At 38.7% G+C, this 14,592-nt stretch overlaps 1 protein-coding gene across 1 annotated transcript; it reads right to left on the bottom strand.

Annotated features, from left to right (window-relative positions):
- Window positions 1-9,987: 9,987 nt before the first annotated feature.
- On the bottom strand, window positions 9,988-11,887 carry LOC107789633 (glucose and ribitol dehydrogenase-like). The gene is made up of 4 exons (XM_016611487.2): window positions 11,643-11,887; window positions 10,953-11,329; window positions 10,391-10,749; window positions 9,988-10,302 (listed from the first exon to the last, which is right to left on the bottom strand). The coding sequence occupies exons 1-4, from the start codon at window positions 11,763-11,765 to the stop codon at window positions 10,280-10,282; spliced, it is 882 nt and encodes a 293-aa protein (XP_016466973.1). The 5' UTR covers window positions 11,766-11,887; the 3' UTR covers window positions 9,988-10,279.
- Between the last annotated feature and the right edge of the window lie 2,705 nt (window positions 11,888-14,592).

The following is a 14,592-nucleotide window of genomic DNA, read 5'->3' as shown; positions in this document are numbered from 1 at the left end:
TTTGTGCGATTCCCAAAATCATTAATTGGAGGCACCAGACGGTCGGCCTTTTGCCTTCCGCAACACGCTTAAGTGACCTTTTATAAATAGACAGATTCCACAAACTTACAAAATTTATTCCCATATTATTTTCAAAGTCTCATTACCCTTTTTTCAATCTCCTTGAGCTCTCCCTTCTCTTCACTATCAACACTCTTCACTTTCTTGGATCTTCTGTATTGCGATGGCTAAAACCTCCAAATCGGTTTCCCAAAGGGAAAAAGCTTCATCATATTCTTGATCGATCAAGGGTAAACCGATAGTGCCTCCTTGTGTCAAGTAGTGTATTCCCCCACCATGTGAAATAACATCCGATTTTAAAATTGAGAAACCTGTTTCAACACCAGGCCGATGCGAGTCCATGTCTCGATATGTTTGTCTGGTGACCAAGGCCGAGCTCAAGCAAGTAAAGGAAGATTGTAACTGGGACAATAAAGAAATAGTGATTCCTTCCTCCAAGGAGGACATCACCATGCATAAAGTGGGGTACCTGAGCATATACACCTACCCATTTATGTTGGGCCCTACATTTCCGGCTCAGGGTCCCATAGATCCAGTTATTCTTGACTTTTGCCAACGATACCAAGTGACACTCGGCCAGATCTACCCCTCCTTCTGGCGAATCGTTTACTTAATTAGGTTCTTTTCGAGCCAAATTGAGGGGATGTCCTTTACCCTTAATCATCTGATTAGATGGTACAGTCCCCGACTTTATCGTGGGGGCTTGATAAAATTGCAATGATGATCCTTAAAATTTGTGTTTGCTAGTATCGATGAGGACAAAGACCGTGGGTGGATGAGCTGATTTGTCCGAGTCAGGACCTCCGATCTGATTCCTACCGGGTAGATGTCAATCCCCGATGAATGGAACAAGAAATGTGAGTATGCAACAGGTTTATATCCTGCTTTTTTTCTTTTCCTTGGCTTTATATTTTTCATCGGTCTAACCCCTTTACGATGGTACAACTGCTGCTTGGTTTCCTAGTAGGGTCCAGCACCTCGAAGGCTGGGTCCGAAATTTGGCCTCTGCCTCCTCTTACTTAGAGCATTGCCGGCGAGATTTGGTCAAGGGTCAGTGAGAGGCCAAAAATCATGGTGAGCTTGATTGTTTGTTTTCTTGTGCTTCTGCTATGAGATACTGACCTTGGTTTCATATAGGTCTCGGAGACGGTGTTGATTTGCGGCCGGCCCTGGCTGATGAAGTGGAGGTTCCGAAGCCTTCCAAAGAAGGAAAAAGAAGAAGAGAGTCATCTGAAAGTCTCCCGAAGCCAAAGAAAAGCGTGGCTCAAAGGCCTAAGGCCGATACAGTGGCCTTATCTTCAGAAATGACCCAACGCCTTCGGGATCAGGAGGAAGAAGATGATGATGACTACCTGCTGGTAACCTGCGAGAAAAGAAACAATGTCGATGCTTCGAAGCCCATCGAGCCGGTGGCGGTTGATGTGGCTCAATACAAAGCCGAAGAAATTTCCAAGGGGAGTTCAAACAAAGTCCCCGAACCACCGTCCAGAAAGAAGGCACCTCGCCTAGGAGATCATTTGGAGGGTGAGGGCGAACGACCTGACCCCGAGCCTCTTCATATAAGAGAAAATGTCCCAAGTGGATCACTTGGGGTGATCAACGTGGATGATTCGCCTCCTAGCCCCGAGTTCTCCGAGGGAAAAATCTGGGATGCCCATAATATGAGGTCTTCTGAAGTAGAAGCAAGCCACGAAGGCATGACATCTTTCGAGAATGTCTCGCAGGGCTTAAAGATGGTCTCGACCCCAATGCCTCTTTTATTTTTGATGAGGCTCGTAATCTCCTTAAACAAGTGAGTTTCCTGTTTTATATGTTTGCGCCTTTGTTTTTAGCTGTTCTGAATCTATCATTATTCCTTTTTCATGAAGGTTGTGGTGCTCCATAAAAGGGCATTTTCCAAGTCCCAAGCCGATCTTGCTCGATGTGAGGCTGAGATGAAGAAGACTTTGGAGGAGAGGGACGTCGTGAAAGCCCTCTATGCTTAGAAAGAGATGGAGATCTACGATCTTCGAGTTGAGCTGACACAGGCATGCCAAGGTTGAGCCGAGTATGTTGAGAAGGTAACACAGCTCTTGAAGGTCTGTTACATACCCATTTGTTTTAGCGACTGGCACTTTTAATTTCGTAGTTTCATCAGAAGGCCGACTTGGAGGTGCAGCTTCGGGAGGAGCTTAAAATGAAAAAGGTCGAGACCCTAGGGTGAAGGCACGGCATGGACAATCTCGCTTCTGAGAAGGAAACTCTAAGAGAGCAGTTGGCTTTGCTCAAACACCAGCTTCGAGGTGTGAAGGAGGAGTGCCTAGCTCGGGGCCTTGAATCGAGGAACTTAAAGCCAGATCTGCTGCTGAGCTGGCCAAGGCCAAATCTGATGTTGCGACAATTATGTCTTTATATCAATCCGATGCCGAAGTAGCTAATGCTCGCACAAAGGAGATCTCTTCCACGACGGAGGCTAAGTTATCAAGTACCCTTGACCATGCTAGGCGACAATCCCGGAGGATGACCCTCGAGGAGATACATGCCCACAACTTCGATCTTTCAACCGATATTGAAGCGAAGAAGATTTTGGAAGAAGAAGCGGCCGCTCTACTTTCCAATAAGGATGATTCATCTTGTGTCTCTATGAGTGAAAGAGATGGGGATGAAGTCCCGAGGGTGAGGCTCTTGAAGGTACGACTCCTGAAGATGCAGCTGCTAAGGAAGTGATCCCGAAGTAGTTTTAGGTTACTTTATTTTGTTTCCTTGTAAGCCTCCCTTGTGTAAATATTTCATGTAATCATTGAGGGGAACTTTTTATCTCGTCTTTAGTTAGTGCTGGATTTAACATTGCTTTTATTCATGGAAGACTTCGTTTGAACGATTAGTCTGGGGTTTGATTTGGAGTTCGGGGTACTATAAACCCTTAGATCATTATCGATAGGTATAATAAATTTTGAGCTAAATTTACATTGATACGCTGTGAGCTCTTGATATTGTGACCCTTGAGTCCGAATTGAAATGAAAGCTGAGTTTCGAACTTACAAGTTTTTGGCCCTTAAGCCATTCGAGGTTGGCCCTTAGGCTCTTATATTTCGGCCATTAGGCTCTTTAAGTTGGCCCTTGGGCTCTTAAATATCGGCCTTTAGGCTCTTTAATTTGGCCCTTGGGATCTTAGATATTGGCCCTTAGGCTCTTTAAGTTGGCCCTTGGGCTCTTAGAGTGGCTACATAATATTTCCCTCATTTCGTCTTAAAAGACTTAGTGAAAATTTAATTATGCCTTAGCATATGTTTTTTGCACCCGCAGGTTTTTCGAAGGTTCGACATATCGGAACCTTATTAGTAATTTGTTTTTGCAAACATAATCGGATACCTCTTGAGGTATTTCTGAAGGTCGATGTCATCGAAGCCCTTGGATTTTTCGAGGGCTGAATTTATCGAAGCCCTTTATATTTTGCTTTTGTAGAGGGTGGCCTAATTTAACCAGGGTTTTACAAAGTTTTTGAAGGCCTTTAATTTATAGCAGAAGTCGGACGTCTTCAAGCCGCATTGTTTGGTTGTAGCCTTCGGTATGTCACTTGGACTTGTTTCCAGATAACTTTCCGAACTTGTCCGAGAAGTTAGTCCCCGAGAATATTGGCCTTGGCCTTTGTTTCGAGGGGGTGCCTCTTTGAGGTCTTATTAATTTGAATTTTCGATGACAGTACCCGAGCATTCTGGGTGCTTCTATGTTTTGGCTCTCAAGCCGTTTCCCGTAGGATGTAGAGTTCATGTAATAGTAGACTATTTCGAAATGCCAAGTGTTTTTTATATTAACAAAATTGGTACATGTGTACGTGCTTTGCTGTCGGGGCTTGATTATTCTACATGGACACGGTTCATTTGACCGTTAGGCCCATTACAAAGTTCTCCTATCGAGGCCCTCTTAGGCGTGAGGTATCTTTCTTAAAAATGTAACCTCCAAGGGTGATGCCCCCAGTATTCAAGGTTTAAAGAAGCCTTGAATACTTGTTGAATGTTCCTTATGTAGCATATAGTTGTTTCCTCGTTAAAAGCCTTGCCGGTAAAACCCATTTGGGACAAAATCCAAGCCAAAGAAAAAAGAGTGCAACACATGCTTTAAAGCCTACGACTTTCGTGTAAGAAGGGGTGCCTTCGAAATTGCGAGCCTTTGAAAGCTTCTATCGTGCCAAGCTTGTAATATCCTTTACCAACGACTCTGAGGCCTTGCTATCCATGATCATGGTATCTTCGAGAGCCTTGACCTGGTTGGGAATGATTCTTAATGCCTCGATTTGACACCGTGAGGCCGAGAAATTCACTCATGCCAACTCCAAAAGCACGTTTCCCGAGGTTGAGCTTTATGCCACATCGCCCCAAAACGTTGACTATTTCCTACAAACAAATTAAAGTGGTCCTCTGCACATGGGGACCTAACCAGTCATATCATCAATATAGGCTTTTGTTATTTTACCTGTCTATTCTTCGTACATCTTGTTGATTGGATGTCGATACAAAGTTTTTTGAACTAGGGGCCTCCCTTTTTTTCACTAGTTCAAACCTAGGACTGTTGCTCAGTCTATGTATGGTGATTTAAGGTTGAATCCCTGCCATATCTGAACAGAGCCAAGCAATGCAATCTATATCATCAATAATAAACTAAATGAGTTTTTTCCCGAGTTCGGGGGTTAATCTTGTTCCTAGGTGTACCTTTCTTTTGAGCGGTTGACTTGGTAGCATCGGGCTTCTGGGGGACAACCGAGGTTCGAAGAGCTAGGAAGTTCCCTTCTTCACCTTCGGTTACTTGATTATCCTGCTTTCGTCTAGACTTGGAGTTGTGATTGCTACTTAGCCACATGTTTATCTTTGAGGCTTTACTTCTCCAAGGTCAAGGATTTCGGCATAGGCACTGTTTCCTCGATTGCAAACATCTCTTTTGCAGAATGCTGTTCTCCGTGGACTATTTTCACTCTTTCCTTTGTCGGGAACTTCATCATCTGATGGAGGGTCGACGGCACTGCCCTCATGTTGTGTGTCCATGGCCTTCCGAGGGGTGCGTTCTACCTCATGTCACCTTCGATGACATGGAGCCTGGTGTCTTGTATTGCCCTAGCTACGTTTACTGGCAAAATAATTTCTCCCTTTGTTGTTTCACTTGCCATGTTGAAACCATTCAGCACCCGGAATGCAGGTACAATCTGATTTTGCAGGCCGAGTTGTTTCACGACCCTCGATCTGATTATGTTCGCAGAGCTACCAGGATCCACTAAAACACATTTTACTTGAACTTTATTTAAAAGGATAGAGATTACCAGGACGTCATTGTGAGGCTGGGATACGTCCTCTAATTCCTTGTCACAGAATGATAGGGCATCCTCGGGCACATAGTTCTGAGTCCGTTTCTCTTTCGTGATGCATCCTTTGGTATGTTTGAAAACAGGTCCCTGTGGGACGTCGACTCCACCGATGATCATGTGAATAACCTGTTGAGGTTCTTTAGGTTCATTCTTCCTATTTGCATCTCTTTCTTGGAAATGGTTCTTAGCCCGGTCATTGAGAAATTCACGAAGATGCCCTTCATTGAACAATCAGGCTACCTCTTCCCTAAGCTTCCCGCAATCCTCGGTCTTATGCCCGTGAGTACCATGATACTTACATATTAAGTTGAGATTCCTCTGAGAAGGATCAGTCCGTATGGGCTTGGGCCATCTAGTATCTCTAACTTTGCCAATGGCTGAGACGATACCCGAGGCATCGACACTGAGGTTGTATTCTAACAATTTAGGTTCCTCCATCGGTCCCGAGCGCCTGTCGAACCCGATTTTGCTCATGAACCCCCGGTCATTTTGGCCTCGATCTACTCTTCGATCATTCCAAGATGTATTACGCCTTAAATTTTCCTTCTATCTTCAACGTACGGTTGATATCTTTCCTTGTTGAATCTTGATCCCCAGTTTGTGTCCCTCGGGGGCTTGCCTGTAAATCTATTAGGATGAACTGAGCCCGAGGGGGTTCCCAACTGGTTGTCCTCGACCCTAATTTTTGACCGATAACGATTGTGCACATCCGACCATGTCACAACAGGATATTCAATCAAGTTCTGCTTCAGCTGTCGAGATGCAATCGAGCTTCTCTCATTCAAACCTTGCATAAAGGCCCGAACTGCCTAGTCATCGGAGATAGGTGGTAATTCCATCCTTTTCATCTGAAACCGGGACAAGAACTCCCTTAGCATCTCGTCATCCCTTTGTTTTATTTTTAAGACGTCTAATTTTCTTGTGGCCACCTTTATAGCCAATGCATGTGCTTTTATGAAGGCGTCCACCAACATAGCAAATAAATCTATTGAGTTAGGAGCTAAGTTATGATACCATATCATAGATCCTTTTGATAGTGTTTCCCCAAACATTTTCATTAATACTGACTCGATTTCATCATCATTCAAGTCATTTCTTTTGATTCCACAAGTGTATGAAGTAATATGTTCGTTAGGGTCAGTTGTTTTGTTGTATTTTGGTATATCGGGCATGCAAAATTTCTTGGGAATGGGCATCGGAGCCGCATTTGGGGGAAAGGTTTTTTAAGAACTTTTTGGCATCTAGACCTTTCAAAACTGGTATTTGGTCTACCCAGGAGTTATAAGTTTCCACCTTTTTATCGTTGTCTTCTATCTTCTTTTCTCCTGACTCGATTCTTTTAATCAGTTCCTCGAGCATTTTCATGATTGTGGGGTCAATCCCCGAGCTGCTTTCGTCGGACATTTCTAGCGATGGCTCGTGACAGGTGTTTACTGGTTCGTCGGTATTAAGAGTTCTGTTTTGACTCTGAAGCTGAGAGGTGGTGACTTGCTGAGCTTGTAGCATCTCGAATATCACTTGAAGGCTGACTCCTCCTTCCTCCATCTCTCGTGTTTCCTGTCCTCTTGCTCGGGCTTCCCTATGTGCGTTCCTTTCGGGGTCTGTGCCTGCATTCGTGTTTAGAGCGTTGTGGGAACTGATATCAACTGGCTCCACATTTGGCACTCTCTCAGGGTTTATGGGCGGTACACCGACCCCTATACCGCTATTTTCTCCAAGACCTTCGTCCTCGTGAATAGGTACATTCTGTGTGCTAGACATGATTAAGCCTGAAATCAAAGTATCTTTGAAAAGAAAAAGTGTGAAGAATAACGTGTGTTATCAGAAAACTAGCACTAAAATAATCACTATTATCTTTAGCCCCACGGTGGGCGCCAAATTGTTTACCTTGAAAAATGGGGATAACAATTAAATGTGATATGTGGTTTTAAAGACATGTGATTTATTCTAATACTAGCGAATATACAAGTAATATTAAGTTTAAATAAGAAGAATTGATGAACCAAACTAGTGTTGCTATAACAATGAGGACCTCGAGCTCGACTTTCTTGGGGGCCTCGAGGTCTGCTAAGGGCAATAAAGTATGAACAATAAATTAAAAGCAATAAAGCTGAAGAACACTTGTTGAGCATGTTAAACAAGAAAAGCAGAGTAGAATATTCTATTGCAGAAATAATGTGAGATGATCCTTACAAAATGATTGGGGTCCCCTTTGTATAGGAGGAGAAAATCCCAATATAGTACATTCCTAATTGAGGTAAGAATTCTATTGGTATAGGTGTATAACAACCTAGTACGGACCTGTACCATTTCGTACGAATCTTATACTTTAATTTATGCCCTGATCCACGTGTCCTTGAGAAATTTTCCCTCTTTCTTGAGTGTCCTCGAGATTGTACTACCCTCGATGTAGGTTGTGTCAGGCCTTCGATCTGCTTCCTCGAGATGTGTATCCTTCAATCGAGTCTGACCCCTACTTCGGGTCGCCCGGACTAAGACTCATAGCCCAATTTAAGACTTAAAACTCGAGCTACTTGATTTTGACCGTATACATAAGTGAAAAGGAAATTGTATTTGAGTAGTTCGGGGCATGCATGGCACCGACACACACCATCTAATATCCTTTCGTTCCAATTTATGTGAACTTATTTTCCTTTTTAATATGTGTCAAAAATAAAATCCTATCTAAAAATAATTTATCTTTATGTAATAATTTATAGCCATACAAAATATATATATACCTCATTTTATACCACAAATTCAAAAATCTTCTCACTTGTCTTAAATTCGTGTCTAGTCAAATGGATTCAATTAAAACGGAGGGAGTAAAAAATATATTACCAACCCTAATAGATCAATCGCACGGAGAAAATTTTATTTGTTAAATATATACGTAATTATGAGTTTAAATGTTATTACATCTCATTCGTAAGGCAAAATACATAAGCTCCCTCCTAAACTAATGACCAAATCCATGTTACACACTTTTTACGGACGAAAATTACATTACACACTCAACCTTTCCAAAATGTATCTAATACACACTACTTTTTCCTTGACTAGTTTTTCAGAAGATGTGCAATATCACGCACCAATCAAACAGTGACACGTCATTATTTTTATTAAAAAATAAAATAATTAAAATTACAACTACACCCCTCATCTTCTCCATCTAAAGATCTAAACCACCATGGCTGTCGTCCATCTCCTCTCTCCATCATCAACCACCATAGTCTCTTCCCCCACCTTTTACTTAATGACAAAGCCACCATTAACTAACCATAATACCAGGAAACACACCCAAAATTCATCTTTTCCATTGAAATTGAATAATAAATTTTTAGCCCAGATCCAACTCATTTTTCATTTCTCTTCTGTAAAAGTTCTACTACCATTAACGACCATTACCATGTTTCAATGGTTTGTTTTGTGTCATTCTGATTCCCACAACTGAAGCAACGAATTTGTAATAATAAGGAAGAAAGTATATTTTTTAAAGAAGAAAACTAAGAACTTTACATTTTAGTTATCTAAAAGTTCATCCATTAATAAAATTAAAGAATGTACTTATGTGCAAAAACTTGAGTTAAGCTTTAATGGTAAATTTTTTTTTTCGAAAAGTTAAGACTTTGCTACGCCAAAAGCTCAAGCTAAGATTCTCCGCAAAAAAAAATAATTTTCTATGCAAAAGCTTGAGGCAAGCTTTAATGGCTGGAGAGTTATAAAAAGCTTTAATTACTGAATCTAATCACAATTTTTCTCCCAAAAATCTACAAAAGAAAAAACTAAAAACTAATCAATAAAAAGAGATATGAGAAATCGTGATGGATTTATTTGAGAAACATGAGTTCAGACGGTAGAAAGAAGTAGATCTAAGTGTCAAGGCCTCAAGGAGTAGCCATGGCAGGAATTTTTAAACTAGGAAGAAGATGACTTAATTTTAAAAATTTTAAAACTAAAAAAAATTGACACCTAACACAAAAATTCTTTTGTTCACGCGACTCATTTATTGGAAAACATACGCACTGCCAACATGGGCAAACTAATATGTATTAGATACACTTTGAAAAAAGACATACGCACTGCCAACATGGCAAACTAATATGTATTAGATACACTTTGAAAAAATTAAGTGTATAATATAATTTTCGTCCGCAAAAAGTATGTAATAGGAATTTGATCCATACGAAATTGGTATGCGATAGGAGATACAGTTACAAATATTGTGTTAGAGTTCTTCTTAAGTACAAATATGTACCAGCCTATAAATTGTACAACAGTCACCCTTGTATCTAAGGTGAGCAACCTTTCCAGAGTCACTGAATATAGGCCAATATCATGTTGTACATTACTATACAAAATTATATCTAAAGTGCTAACAAATGTTGAAAAAATGTAATAGTTTGGAACAAGCTTGAGGCAACAGATAATAATGGACACTGACTACGATTGGATTGTCTCCCGGCTCAATGGAAAGATAACCCCGTTCTACACTTTATCAAGACGAAAATTATGCCTTATCTATTCCTTTATGCCTTATCTATTCCTCTAAATACCATTTTGCCTTTTCCTCAGCCGACTAAGAACCAAAAGGAAAAAAGCTAGGTCTCAATCAATAGAAAGAAAAGCAAAAAGTCTTAGCCCAATACACATACCAGCCAAAGGGCTGGATTGGGGCAGCACTATGAGAGTCCTTAATTAACATACTGACATATATACACACACTTTGTACCGCTGACGCCATACAGGCCAAGTTAAATTTAAAAAAAGAAAGGTACAACAAATACCATTATATGTAGCGTTAAACAACGGCTATTCTACATTAAAACGGAACACAACGAGAACAGTTTGGCACAAAGAGCTAGGCACATCCCAACACCACCTTTAGCTATTCACAATCACCCCACCTGCAAAATATTCGGAAAAAATGAAGGAACTTAATTATATCCATCACATAGAATAATGCAGCTATATATGTTAAGATTCAGCAATTACCATTGGGATGGATTACTTGACCAGTAATATAAGAAGAGTCCGGGGTAGAAGCGAGAAAAACATAGGAGGGAGCCGCTTCTATAGGCTGACCAGCCCTTCGCATTGGCACGTCTTTTCCAAAATTAGCACTCTCTTCTTCACTAAAGGAAGCTGGAATAAGCGGAGTCCAAACAGGGCCAGGAGCTACTGCATTAACGCGTATACCTTTCTCAACAAGCTGAAGTGCAAGTCCTCTAGTGAATGACACAATTGCACCTTTGGTAGCGGTGTAATCAAGCAGCTTTGGATTCCCTTTATATGCAACTACTGATGTTGAGTTTATTATGCTACTCCCTTCCTTCATATGCTTCAAGGAATGCCTGCATGGATTAACAATTAGTTGAACTAGTTTTAAGCAACTTCATTCATCGAAGACACTACTTTACTGGTTCAATATTGACCTACATGTTACTGACCTCAAATGTTGCACGTGCTAATTTTTTTTATATTATAAGAGATCAGACCACATTTTAATTTCAATAATTAAAAAATAAATTAAAACAGATGAGAAAAACAGCCAAACCTGGTGAGGAAGAAGTAAGAAAAGATGTTAGTCCTAAAGACTCTCTCAAGCCTCTCTTCATCAATCTCCTCAACGGAGGTAGTCTTGTACTGCTCCGCTGCATTGTTCACCAGAATATCGATCCTTCCATAGGAATTCACAACTTCGTCAACTACCTTCTTGCAGTTATCGTCGAATCCTAAATCGGTGGCAACAGCCATAGGTTCCATTGCGTCAGCTGCTTTGGCTTTCCTTAGTATTTCAAGGGTGTCTTGTGCATCTTTTTCTTCTTGAGATTTCACGTAAGTGAAGGCCACCGTTGCACCTTCCAACGCAAAACAATGGCAGACTGCACGTCCAATGCCGGAATCACCTCCGGCCACCAGTGCTATCTTACCCTAAACAGACCACACAAAAGAATGCAAGACAATTTTTATATTGGTATGTTCCAAAGAAGAAAGCATGTCGTATTATATTGATATTATGGAGTACTCTATTATATTAAAACAAAAAATTAACAGTGGGACAAACTAACATTAGTTGATATGCAATTTTCAGTTATATTGAATATTACTTATGCTTTTACCGTAGTATAAATACTCCAGACACAATTTTGTTTCTTATGGTTAGTTACTAAATTATGATCAATTATAGTAAGTTGGCACGGAAAATATTGAGAATAAATTAAATGGAAGATGATGGATATAGCACTTGAAGCTTGTTGGCGGGCTTATACTCCATGCTAGAGTGCTGTGGGGTTGGCTCCATCACATGTTCTTTTCCAGGCTGAGTTTCCTGTTTCTGTGGTGGAAATTGCTGGCCACCGCTCGCCATTCTTCTACAAACAGCTATAGATCTTCTCTCTGTGGGACAGGACAAATTAACTTTGAAACAAAAGGAGAGGGGTATGTTAAGCTCTTGTTGAAGACGTGGAACTGTAGAGATACTGAGGACTAGACATTGTGTGCTGCTTATATGGAGGCTGACGAGGTTGACGAGGCAGAAGGGAGGAGCATACGTGTCTTCATAAGCCCCATGCAGCGGGACACGTTGTATACTCGGCGTGATAGTGTTTTGGAGTTCGTCATCTTGTCCTAGTCATCCTGTCATCTCAATCTACAAGGTTATTTTTACATTTTTATTTTCGGAAAAGGGCCAAAAATAACCTTAACGTGTTAGAAATGGTTCAAAATTGTCCTCCTTCCACTTATTGGTTCAAATTTGCCCTTAATATTACTTTTAGGCTCAAAAATATCTCTATTTTAACGGAAAGATGATATGGAATTGATTAACATTTTAATTGAACATATGGCATTTATTTAGTGGTCCACATAAATTTTTTCTAACCCAACCTAAAAGATCCGACCCATCTTTTAATAATCCATCCTTTTAAGATAATCAAAACCACATCTGGGCTGCAACAAAACAATGAGCATATGAACTTGACAGTAATTTTCTTTTAGCCTTGTAACATAAGCAAAAGTTTCGTTATTCTGACCCAGTATCTCTTTCTGCCTTCCTTGATATTCCATCAACATAATAGAACCAGCCATACATTAAACACAATTTAACCAACACAACAACTGTCACAATTAAGCAATATTAATATTAGAACTAAAAAAAAATTAAGCGAATTGAAATCAAAAAATTAACTTAAATTAAAGAATTAAAAGAACTAGGACAAAGAATTAAAAGAATTGGTATCAAAACATTAGAAGAACTGAAATATACAAAAACTGAACTCAGAAAGCAGGTGGAAAATCAAAGAAGGAAGAAGAAGAGGAAAAACTCTATTTGGAACAAAAGAGAAGAAAATAATTGCCAATGGGGTTTTCAGAAACATTGGTTCATTTTAGAAGGATGAACTATTAAAAGATGGATCAGATCTTTTGGGTTGGGTTAGAAAAAATCTAGAATATCAGCAGCTCCAAATCACCAAACAAGTCAAAGCCATGTTCGATGCTCAAGCACCAAAAAGACTCGCCAAACCTACCCGTAGAAAACCTATTCAATCTTGCCGACAACCCCTTCAGAAGACTTCCCTATTCCAGAACTTGACAATCACTGATCTCTTCAATCTCAAGTACTCTGCTCCTACCCTTCTGCTAATTACCCTTGCATTCCTTTAATAGAATGTAAATTAATTATAATTATGATCAGGGTGGTATCAGTAGTATCTGTTCTAAAAGAAATAACAGCTCGGAGCAAGAAGAGTTTATGGAAACTCGGTACTATAAAGAGTTGGTTTCCATTGACCACTAAATAAATGTCACATGTTCAATTAAAACGCCTATCAATTTCATGTTATCTTCCCGTTAAGAGAGGAATATTTTTGAGCCTAAAAGTAACATTAAGGGTAAATTTGAACTAATAGGTGGAAGGAGGGCAATTTTAAGCCATTTCTAATACGTTAAGGGCATTCTAGCCCTTTTCCGTTTTGTTTTTATAAGTTTTTTGTGCGTGTTAACTTTTTGTTCTTTTATCCTATAGTTTTCCAGCAAATAGAAACGTGGTCTTACATTAATTTCTTAACACACGTATATAAAAAGAGTGGCAAAGATACCATATTAAATTAAGTAGCAACTTAATAATTTTAGAACAAAAATATAGTTACTCAAAGAATAATCCAAGTCAAGACATTATAAAATCACTTGATAAATTTCACAATTATTTATAAAAAAAAATTAGATACAAGAAATAATAACCAAGATAAAATAATAAAGTAAATAAATAATATACAAAAGTATTATTAATAAATTTAGACAAATTGAAGAATGTCAATAATAGAAGGCTTCTCTCTTTAGACTTTTTGAACAAAATAATAAAAGGTTTCTCTATTAATATTTTTAATAAATTCAAAATTAAGGATATTTTAATTTTGAGTAATATACCAAATGAAAAAACTAATCAAATAACCGTAGAAAAAATATATCAAAAGAGAAAATAAATATAATGTTAGGACATTTATAATTTGAAGTAATAAAAGAATAATTTAATAAATATTTCAAAATAATTATTGGTAAATTTAGACAATTGAAGAATTTTGAATAATAGATAAAGATTTGATACTATTTCAATGAGTTACGTACCAAGTGTCATCACTATAACATACCAAGTTTATAATTTTAGGAAACTCCAACAAAAATTTCAAAATTATTTTAAAATAGAAGATATAAATTACAATAAAAAGACAATCTTAAAAAAATTGGCTGTTTTTTTATTTCTTAAACCTTACTGTGCAAAAAGAAATTAATATTTTCTCCCATATTTTTTTGTGCTGCAATTTGTAATTTATTTATAAGCTTTGTACTTTTTTACACAGAAACAAGAGAAAAGAAAGGAAAAAAAAAACTAATCACCCAAAAATCTTCCAAACGTGGACTTGAAATAATAATTCTAACCTACCTCCATAATTGATTCTTATCCACATTCTTCTATGCAAAATAATTACTTGGCATTGCTCAAGACAATTGGTAATATTAGGATAAGATAAATAATAATATAATAAAATTAGTTAGTTTAAAATTACTATGGTTAATTTTTCTAATATGGTCGTGAAATGTGGCATTTATAATTACATTTGGCGTGAATTTTTTTTTTTTTTTATGATTTTGGTTGCTAAGTTATAAAACCATTGGACAAATCTCAAAGCATGCACAAT

This window comes from Nicotiana tabacum, chromosome 20 (genome assembly GCF_000715075.1).
Source record: "Nicotiana tabacum cultivar K326 chromosome 20, ASM71507v2, whole genome shotgun sequence".
Taxonomy (NCBI): domain Eukaryota; kingdom Viridiplantae; phylum Streptophyta; class Magnoliopsida; order Solanales; family Solanaceae; genus Nicotiana; species Nicotiana tabacum.
Note: the sequence above shows the minus strand (reverse complement) of the source record. Positions and strands in the feature narration are given on the sequence as shown.

Bases quoted from the DNA above. Each gene is read 5' to 3' on its own strand.
- LOC107789633 (XM_016611487.2), bottom strand. From the start codon at position 11,765: ATGGCGAGCGGTGGCCAGCAATTTCCACCACAGAAACAGGAAACTCAG. The intron at 11,330-11,642 runs GTGCTATATCCA...TGGTCTGTTTAG, and splicing joins AGCCCGCCAACAAGCTTCAA to GGTAAGATAGCACTGGTGGC. The intron at 10,750-10,952 runs GTTTGGCTGTTT...TAATCCATGCAG, and splicing joins TCTTACTTCTTCCTCACCAG to GCATTCCTTGAAGCATATGA.